Source organism: Montipora foliosa, chromosome 3 (assembly GCF_036669935.1).
Source record: "Montipora foliosa isolate CH-2021 chromosome 3, ASM3666993v2, whole genome shotgun sequence".
Classification (NCBI taxonomy): Eukaryota; Metazoa; Cnidaria; class Anthozoa; order Scleractinia; family Acroporidae; genus Montipora; species Montipora foliosa.
In genome coordinates, this window is record NC_090871.1 from 59,681,301 (window position 1) to 59,691,910 (window position 10,610).

Sequence of the window (10,610 nt, forward strand, 5' to 3'; positions counted from 1 at the left end):
TGATTCTCAGGTGAAAAGAAAAAACAATTATGATGCCGACAACTTCAACCATTTGTTGCAAAGTACAGCAGGTCTGTCAATTCAGCACACACTTCCTAATGAACCATCAGAGACAGAGCCAGGGAGAATACATCTAGCTGTAAAGCTTTTAGATGGATCTCGTCATGAAAGGTGGTTCAGGAACACTGAAACTCTCGGAGCAGTGATGGCGTTTGCGGCATCACTAAGCAAGGATAAGCTTCCTCCATGCCAGTTCTGCACTAATGAGGTTCCGAGAAGGATTTTTGACGATTTTTCTCTTAGTCTTTCTCAAGCGGAGATCCACTCAAGAACGGTTCTTCATCTTGAGGAAAAAGAAGACTAGATTTGATTTGTATATATGATAGACTCTGAGAAGAAGTGCAAGAAATTTACACTTATGTCCAGGTTTGACCCTAATTAGATGCACGCCCAATTTTGACATCCAACACGAAGTGTCCCTTTAAGTCTAAGCATTTGCTACCTATTTTCAGCAATAAGGTAAAGGTGAAGGTTAGCGTTGTTTTGGCTTAAGATATTTGCAGCTGTTTATCCTTAATTGAGGAGTTGCATTTGGGGGACACTTTGAGACTGTAATAATATGTACTTGTTGACTGAGTGGGAGGACCGGACGGGAAAATATTTGGCCCGAGGTCATGGCGTATGGGACCGAGTGCAGAGAGGTTCATGCGCCATGACCATGGACCAAATATTTTCCTGTCTGGCCCGACCTAAACTCAGTCAATAAGCATTTTATCATATGGTCTCTTTACACTCTTCATGAGCACTAAGAAGATGAAGTTTGGACAAAATAAGTAACAAAAATTTGCAAAGAGAATTTATCTAGTATGTTGTTTGCATTTGCTTTTCTTGGTGTAAATAACTTGGATGTTTAAAAGCAGGCAAAATCCTCTAAAATTACATCTCACGGAGCAGTACGTTCCGGCCCTGTTCGCACTAATGCGTACGGCCCTCATACGGGGACTTTTTTCCAATAGTTTTACGATGAAAGCGTGCGTGGGGCCCAACGGCCACATGATAATGATTATTAGTATATACTAAAACAGCGGATAGTGTTGCTACCCAAACTACGGATATCCTTTGCTATTCACCTCCGAGGAATTCGTGTGGAATTTACGCCTGAAAATGTTGTAATCCTTGCACGAATAAATGAGTTAAAATCATCTTTTTGTGCTATATTATCTCACTGTCTTTAGTGTATACTAAAACAACTATTCACCTCAGTGTTGGTGGCTAGTTGTGGATATTAACCTCGACGCTTCGCAGCTCGGTAAATATCCACCACTAGCCACCTCCACTTCGGTGAATAGTTGCTAATTAACATCTGTGTTCTGTCCAAGACACGAAAGGTGGGAAGAAAAGCAAATGGACACTTCAGGATGCTTATTGAAATCCCTGTGCATCTAATTAGGAGCGTATCTGGAAGTTTATGTAGACACTACCTTGTTGACGTCCTAACAAGTAGCGTCAATGGTCAGAATGCTTTTGAGACAGAACAAAGTGGGGAGGTTATGCCTCTCTTTTTGAGCAGCCAGAAAGCAGAGAAATTTCTAAAGAGCTCTTTGTATGGCAATGCTTCCTGGCCAGCAGGCTGAACCTACTGGTATTTTACTTGTGCTTTGTCTTATCCATGTGTGTTATGTCCAAAACACACTTAACAGCTAGACAATGGCGACAATTTTAATTAATCCTCCTCATAAGAGCTACAGGAATCACAGGGACCAATCTTTGGTTAACCTGTGCAATTTTTTGTGCAACTCTTCTAGCAATGCCATTTCTACAAGTGGCCTCTCTTGGCGTCTGATTGACTAGTGTCACACAAAAAAATGTGAAGGAATTAAAACTGTTGTCACATTAATTTTGGGTCCTTGCTATAATATTAGCTGGAATCAATTGAGAAAAGCATAGCGTTTGCCACAAGTTATATAACCTATTGACCCCTAAACCTCCCCTATTGTCTCAGTCCAAGGGGTCAAGGGGTCAATGGGTTAAAGTGTTCCCGATAAGAGCTACAGGAATTAGTGGGGTCAATCTTTGGTTACACTGTGCAATTTTTTGTGCAACGTGTGTCGCAACAACATTTCTTCAAGTGTTGTCACATTACGAAAGAAGTTGTTTTACGGATGTTGCAAACTCCTCAAACTGTGTAGCATAGACATCGACACTTGGGAGAAGCAAGCAAATGACCGCCCAGCCTGTCGCCAGGCCGCGAGGCAGGGCGTGAAAGGCGCAGAGGAGAACAGGAGGGCGACGGCAGTCCAGAAAAGACAAAAGAGAGAGGAGGGGAGAAACCAGCCATTCCCCCATGTTTGCACGAAGTGCAACAGAGACTGCAAATCGCGGGTCGGCGTCTTTAGCCATTCGCGCAGTTGTCAACGACAGTGATTCTGTACCATCGTCTTTCGCAGACGGACGGATGCCGACGACACTGAGCAATGTTTCATGCAACTTGTCTCGTTTCGATGATCACATGAGGGTAAAGGAACATTTTCATTGGCTGGTGCAACAAACCGTTGCGACACAAGTTGCTGGACAGATGTTACACTGCACAATGCTTAAAAAATAAGTTGCAACCGTTGCGGAAAGTAGAACTCAATTCTACTTCTCGCAACATTTTTGGCCGTTGCAACATATGTTACATAGGGCAGTGATTCGTGCAACTTGTCTCGCAATGGCGTTGCAAGACAAGTTGGACGAAAAATTGCACAGTGTAACAGCGCCTTAAGTCTGTCATTTTTTAATCTCTTCAGTGGTCAACCCTCCAGCTTTGCACATCCATGTTATGACGAAGACCTGTGTTATTCCGAAATGCAGTTTTGAAAGACTACTCTGTAAGAATACATACTTACCTTGGTTTGTAGAAGATGTCATAATGTTTGGTTTCAAATAATTGTAACTATCCTGTAAAAACATTCACAATTATTTATTTAACCCATTTGTAAATAATTATTTCCTGTAAATAAGTGATAAGTGATAAGTTTAAAGACCACTTGTGTTTTGAGATAAGTTTCTGGAAAATGAATGCAACATTCAAGTTTTTTTGTCTGTTTCTTGAACATTGGGCTAGGTTTCCAGCGGATAAGACTGGGCAAAAAGAAAAAAGGAACCCTTGGCCTCCATTCTTCTCCAGCTTGGTGAAAAGGAAATATAGGCTAGGCATAATTTGAAAATGGTTTTAACACTACTGCACCCTTGCGAGTTCGCTCCTTGGCTTCATTGGTGTAATCCCTCAAGGGAATCTAGGCATTCCTTTTTGAAACCTAGAGGTTCGTAAATGTTATAAATTTTCTGCTTCTCTCGAAGGTACCCCTAAGCGGGATTTTGTCAGGCACCAAATCCCGGTGGTGTGGATGCTGAACTTGAAGTTCTTGGGCTCAAGTAACCTGCGATCAGGCGTAGTTTTCTTTTGACAGAGCCTCGAAAAAAGAAAAGTACGCCTGATCGCAGGTTAGGGCTCAAGCCGCTCGCTGACGATAAGTTTGGTGATTCCCATGCAGTAGCTGCAATATTCTCAAACTGCGCTTGAAATATTCATGCAAGTTGTCACCCATCGGCCAGTTAGAGTTGTTGAAAGTTATGTTTCTTTCCATCCAGCGTTTCATTAGTCCTGAAAAGACCCTAAGAGGAACTGTTAGTCTTTTTGTTGTTTTGTTCTTGTCGGGATCTTCACTCATTGCTCCACCCCCTTCCATCGGCACCACCAACCCTTCCGTCATGTTGTTGACACGCATAGAGAAAATGGGCCATAGTTTCGTGTGAGAGTTGTTGGGTAATTGAACCTGACTGCAACCACGAAAACAGACTAAACATTTGTAGTCTTGTTTCAGGTAATTCTTTGTTATCCACGTTGCCGTACGCAATTGGTGAGGATAAATACATCTTCTTCGATGTTTTAACATATAATACGCGCGGATATTTTGCGAGTTGCGTAGTATTTTTCCGAGCCCCGCAGGGGCGAGGAAAAATACCAGCAATGAGCAAAATATCGGCGAGTATTATGTGCTAAACCATCGAATAAGAGATTTATTATTCCTATATAAAAAGGTGTTATTTTGCTTCAATTTTATTTGGTAAGAGTGTTTCTAAAAAAATGCATCATCTGTCCTTCAGGGCGCTTGCGAACGATGTAAACGGCACAGAAAGCCAGCCAAGTGTCCTTTATTTGATTGTATAAACGAGATGACGAGAGACAAGCGATGACAAGCTAAATTCTGGGGCTTTGTATCGTGTTGAAAACAATTTCGTTGATCGAAAACTCCAGTTCCGTCCGTATTTGCTCTGTTCTACAGTGTAATACTCTCATATTTTGTGCGTTCTCTTGACCAAAATGACGTAATAGTGGAATAAACCCCATTATTAAATTCTCAACCTCGAATAATGCAATTCTAGCTTTCTCATTGATTCACTGGATCTCCGTTATCAGCCATTATAACTGATTAGAGTGTAATGTGAAGTGCTAAGCTTCTACCCCAAATGAACCATGTACCAGTGGAAATGGTCCCACACAAGGACAGAGAAAAACTCTAACCAGGGTGGGAATTGAACCCACGACCTTCGGGTTAGATCACCGCTGCTCTGCCGACTGAGCTACAAGGTCAGACGAGAGCAGGCCGTGGGAACTGAAGATCTTAAAGTCAAGGCAATTAACATGTACAAGTACAAGTAAGGATTACGTTTTTTGCAAACGTTGGCCGTGTAGCACTTATATTTGAACAGACTTGACTGATTAGAGTGTAATGTGAAGTGCTAGATTTCTACCCCATATGAACCATGTGAGCGTTAGCCCTACTAATGGAAATGGGCCCACACAAGGGCAGTTCACATTCAGCGTAGAACACAGGCATACTTTACTTTAAGTCTTCTTTAGTCAATACTATGAACTCGCCTATTATCTCTATTCAGGTTTGCCTTTGGTAAACAAAAATGACTAAAACTACAACCCTCAGCAATAATGTACCTTAAGCAGTAACAAAGATCCGGGTCTGATTCCCAAGGAGATGAGAGTGGCCGCATCTTCTGTTAGGGCAACGCCGTTTAAAGACAGATGTTGATCCATTGGCATCACTGAGAAACTCCTCATTAACTGCAGCGAAAATATAATCAAGTGTAACGTAAAGAGCATTTGGTCAGTTATCAACTGTGGGTCGTAGGTTCAATTCCCACCCTGGTCAGAGTTTTTCTCTGTCCTTGTGTGGGCCCATTTCCATCAGTAGGGCTAACGCTCACATGGTTCATATTGGGTAGATACTTAGCACTTCACATTGCACTCTAATCAGTTAAGTCTGTTCAAACATAAGTGCTACACGGCCAACGTTTGCAGAAACGTAATCCTTCCTTGTAGCCGTATCAGCCATTATACCTGCGTTTGACCTTACATGGGCATGAATGCGGCAAATGTTGCTCAGCATAATTTTTTTGGCGCCCGGAAATCACATCACTTCCCGGTCGTTTCTTTAACTTAAATAGAATTTAGCAAAACCGGAGGTTGAGAATTAAATAAAACAATTATTCCATTCACCTTTGTTGGATACGAGATTGGTAATAGCCACTCTAGGCTCGGCGCTACGCGCCTCGTTGGCTATTTACCATCTCGTATCCAACAAGGGTAAATGGAATAATTGTTAATTGTTCTTGTTATTTATGTTTGCTATATCCCCACCAATAGAATATCTCCATTTTTCACTGTAGAAAACGCTGAAAACCCGTAATCCCAGTTCGCCCCCGTGGTTAGGACGCTTGCCTTGAGATCCGGAGTTTGGGTTTAGGGTTAGGGTTTAGGGTTACCATAAGACGCGAACACCCCGTATAAATGGTACAAAGTCTACGTTCACGGCTTTCTCAAGCTGCGGCTTATCCCGGCCGGGGAGTTTATACTCGTATAAATAATTCCTTTCGCGTACTGCATGTACGCCGTGGCCAGAGTAAGCCATGGCTTATTTTCTCTCGTATAAACGGCCCTATTGTTATTCTGTTCTGTCGTTTCGTTCATTGTGTTTCATTGGCCCTGAAAAGCCCCAATGGGGAGTGGTCTAATTAAGTAAAAAAAAGTCAAATTTCTTTAGTGGTCAATTTGCATTTTCAACTAAGCTAATTTCTGTGTTTCGCTTTCCCGCCGACGCAGTACCACCCTTCTCTTTAGAATCTAAACGATTTTATCCATTTTGTGTACGGTAAGTTCGCTAATTGGATCAATCTCAGTTTTCTATGGGTTAAAAGTGGTTTCTTAACGGCTTTTTTAGAGAGCGTTGGTAGTGAGCATTTTATCCCGCGGCTGTTCATAAGTCTGGTTATACTTTTATTTTCGATCGCGGGTCTTTCTCGTATGGTGGAAAGGAAAGGAAAGGAACTTTATTTAAGTGTTAAATGGGGTTGACAGGCCTACACGACTTCCTTGTGCGTGGTCTAGTTCCCCATGCGTTGCCTTTGTCATAATTATGCTCTCTTGAGTACGTATTTGAATGGACGCCTCTTTTAGGTGGTTCCTGTAGGATTCATTTAGCAATAGTTTTTGTCCTATGATAATTTACATTTGGATCTCTATACTGCTGTCATGATATGTCTTCTTCCAAGAAAATAGTTCGTCTCGGTAATAATGCTTTTAGTTTCTTGTTGTTGATTTTCGCAGCAGTAATATGAATGTGACCTTATGGCCTCACGCTTTTGCGCCAATTTAATTCTAGGCTCGACCGATATGTTTATCGGCGGTAGAAGTTCCCTGCTAGCAGAGGTCTCTCACGGCGAGGCAAAAATGAGAGGAGGGAGATAGCTGCCTTTTTAAAAGCTTTGTTTGCTTTGTTCTGCGTTTCTTAGCAGATCGTTATGCTCTTTGGAGGCGTTTTTTTTGCCGGGTGTTTTTGCCTTAAATTGCTTCACTCGTTCTTGTGACTTCTTCAGCGTGTTTTGGGTTGTGGTCATGGCCAGTCCCTATCTTCCTTCAACTTCTGGAGTTAATTCGTTCTCGTCGATGCTCTTTTGATATTTGATGTCAATGTCCTTAAGTCGCTCCTTTGTCGAGGCATTTAGATAACCCGACTCTAGGTGGAGGTTCTCTGACATATCATTTGGTCAGGCAAGACCGCGGTTTCGATCCTATCATGTGGATTTCATCCATGATTCAGCCTCATAGTATTCGAATGCTTGCATATTCCAGGGCGAAAACCAAGGTAGTCACACTGGGTACTTCAGAAGAGAAAACTATGGGTATCCCCTCCCCCCCGCCTAAAACTGCAAAATAGAAAAAAAAAAACTTGAAATCCCCCCGAACCTCAGTGACATCAACCGTCTCTCAAAGCTTATCGTCTATAATTCTCGATGAAAAACTAATATTTCGGTCAGTGGCGTTGAGATAGCAGGGTCTCAGTAAACTGGTGCACACCTACAGAAAGACCTAAACTCCACCTCTTTGAGTTTAGTACATTTGGCGAAGAAGCCACATGTAGGTCGTCACCCTAAATCCCGGCCGGAAAACACTCGATCAGGGAGTTCGAAAATGTGGGGAGGAAGTGCTACCTTCTTAATTACATCTACCAGAAGATTCTGCATCTACGAATACTTATACAAACAAGTTAGAAAAAACACGTATATTCACGCACATTCGTTGGGTGAAATGGTAAAGGAATACTAACAATACTTTTTTGTACTCTTCCTGTTCTTTTTTGCTGCGGTATATATGAATAATTTTCTGTACGCCTGTTTTTATTCGTGTGTCTATGGGTGAATGTATGTGTTATTTCTCCATATTTATCCATAGGTTAGTGAGCCTACAATTCGCCATAACATTTTTTTATATTATTTGGCTTGTTTTCCTATCTGATTTATTTATAAAGGGGTGTATACATTTACATGGAGGGCACAATGAAGTATTGTTGTAAGTATTTTGTCGAATATGGCCTGACGACAATCAGTGGACCCACGCACAACCCTTGTGTCAACATCTAGAAACGCCAAAGTATATTCTGCATTCTCCGACTGCAAGATGATTATATCCAGAATAAATCACAGTCAGCAACTATAACTAACTCATCCGTTTATTTCTGCGAAGCGTTCACTGCTGTTGCCAATTCACTTAGGTTGTACACGGCAAGTTGGCCTATTCTCTTTTTCTAGAACCTACGTACACAAAGTCATGTACTTATATTGCGAGATCACGCCTTGGATTACACTTTACTACATTGACGAAGCTACTGTAACCCAATCACTGGTCAGTTAATTTTGTTTTCCCTATCTTGTCTGAATACATGATGCATGTGCCCAGTTGCGGACAAAAGAACTCGCACACACCGTTCGCTAAGAGGGCATAGCTCTAGGATCCTATGTCGATGAAATGCTCTACAGTGGTCTGAAGTGTCAGCTGGGAAGATGTATGAGCGAGAGACACTACAAAATAAAGCAACGGTATTTGCTAGGAACTTAACTTAAGATTGGACATAAACAGGTTTGCAGATGGAAAGGCTTACCCGCGTGTACAAACCAAGCTGATTAAATTTCAAAAGTCAACCCCCGTTCAATGCGTTTTGTAAGGAGACTAGACCCCCTATGGCATGCAAATTTACTATACCTTGTGTACACAATCAATCAATCAATAAATCAACCGAAGCATAAATAAATGAAGTTCTCAGTTGAAGAACGGTATACACTTGAAATATCAGGTATCTACGCTATCTGACCACCCTTTCCTTCTAATGCAAAGATGTTTCCAATATAATAACCTTCACATCCGACAAGCTGCACTCGTCCAAGAGTTGTGCAAATTAGTTCTAGTGGCACGAGGGCATTTCAGAGGCTGGCACGTGTAGTCCACTGTTTTAGTGCGTGCCGATCTATGAACAAACAAACCGGCACTACGATTGTCCTCAAAAGAATAATCAAAATGCCACTTTTCTCCCGAAGACACTTTTTGTGTTTTTCGCTTGCAATTGTAAAGTCGATTTTGCTTTCACTTTCTTCTCCTTTGAGCACCCACGATTTACGATGTTTTTGAACACATCTTCAGGAAATAACAACATATCCGAGTACATAGCAAAATGTAATGGTATTTGCTGAAATCAGATTGAAATGAATCACTCGTTTGCTCGTTCGATGCTTGTCAATTCCCCTAACAATGGAATGACACCGTCAAAATTAGCGTACGGAAAACGAACCTTTTGTGCATGGTTATGCAGTCAAATTTAATAAGCCGAGTTTCGATTTGACATAAATTCAAGTGGGTGTGTTTTTTGTATCAATAAAGAGATTTGACTTTCTACTAATATAAGGTGAACCCACACGCTGCTCTTCACTTCAAACACAAGACAGTGAAGGATCTTAAATAACACGATTTTGAGCACCTAATCTCAATTTTCCCACCTCTATGATCTGCCTAAATCTTGAACAAGTTGATTGTATCTCTTTTTACCTTCGATCTCGACACTGGGAACCTCTAACATCCATATTTTATATCGTCCCGTTTTACATGATGAATCAATGCCGTCATCAAGCAGAGTGAATTAGCCTTTATTTGAAGAGCTTCGTTGCTAATTTTTTTTTACTCGGTGCAACCTAGGGTTACCAGTTAAGTTTTGTCAAGCCAGTCAAACAGTTGCGACCTCACCTTAGCAAACGGCACTGAGTACCCTTGTAACGTAGCGATGGGAAAACAGTGTCAATTCAAAGTGATTATGACTGCGAGCGTAAGTGGTCATGGGAGCGCTAAAGCGACCAAATCCCTGTACATTCTGATATCTTCGGCAATGTTTAAACCATGCCGTGTTTAAACTCCAAACTGCTTTCTTTTTTAAATTTTCAAGAAACAACTTCAGCCATGTTGGTCACTTTGACTACTCGCGTCTTTTTCTGGTGGCATCGGTCGAAAAACTAACCGCAGATCGACAGAAAAAAAGAAAGTTTTGAAATAACCAAGTATTCACTCGTTTGTCTTACGTTTGTCTGACCGGGTCTTGTCTGTGGTCACTTTACGATCACTACGTTTGACTCACGGTTCTTGCTGAATGCACTATGCAGTGAAACGTCGTGTCTGTCATTTTGATTACTTCACGTTGCAGATTAGGAGAGAACGAAAAGAAGCGTACAAAAGCTCAAAAAGCACGAGCAAACTATTCATGGTTTGGGGCTCATTTAACGTAAATGCCACGGTCCGGCGGAGATGTTAAATTTCCCTTTTTACTGGCGTTAAATTTGGGAAAATCAGAATTGTCAACCCCCTTGCAGTTGGCCGGATGCGTTAACGTTATTATTGCCAACAGCCGCTTCTGCATAGAGTGTTTCACACCGACCTTTTTCTCCACGAAATGAAGAACAAAACGTGGAGCCGCAGAACGTAGCGTTTCAAGTCGAAGCAGTTGAACATTTCCCCCCGAGGCAACCGGGAGCCGGTCGCACGCGTAATCCAGCCACTCAAGACATTACTGCACTGTAATTATAAAGTCAGATGTCTATCAGAAGAGTTGGAAAGGAAAAAAAAGAACGACAGCGGCAAAGCAAAATCTGCTGAAACGTTACTGGTACGTCTTATACACTTGTAGTAAAACAAATATTCCATTTCCCACTGAATTCCGATATCAATTGACTTTCAA

At 41.7% G+C, this 10,610-nt stretch overlaps 1 protein-coding gene across 1 annotated transcript in view; it reads left to right on the top strand.

Moving 5' to 3' along the window:
• Positions 1-1,897, top strand: part of LOC137997828 (UBX domain-containing protein 10-like) — a 6,651-nt gene extending 4,754 nt beyond the window's left edge. Inside the window, exon 2 of the mRNA XM_068844101.1 lies at positions 1-1,897. This exon is cut by the window's left edge and continues 445 nt beyond it. Coding sequence (XP_068700202.1) covers positions 1-364 — 364 coding nt within the window. The 3' untranslated portion in view covers positions 365-1,897.
• The last annotated feature ends 8,713 nt before the right edge of the window (positions 1,898-10,610 follow it).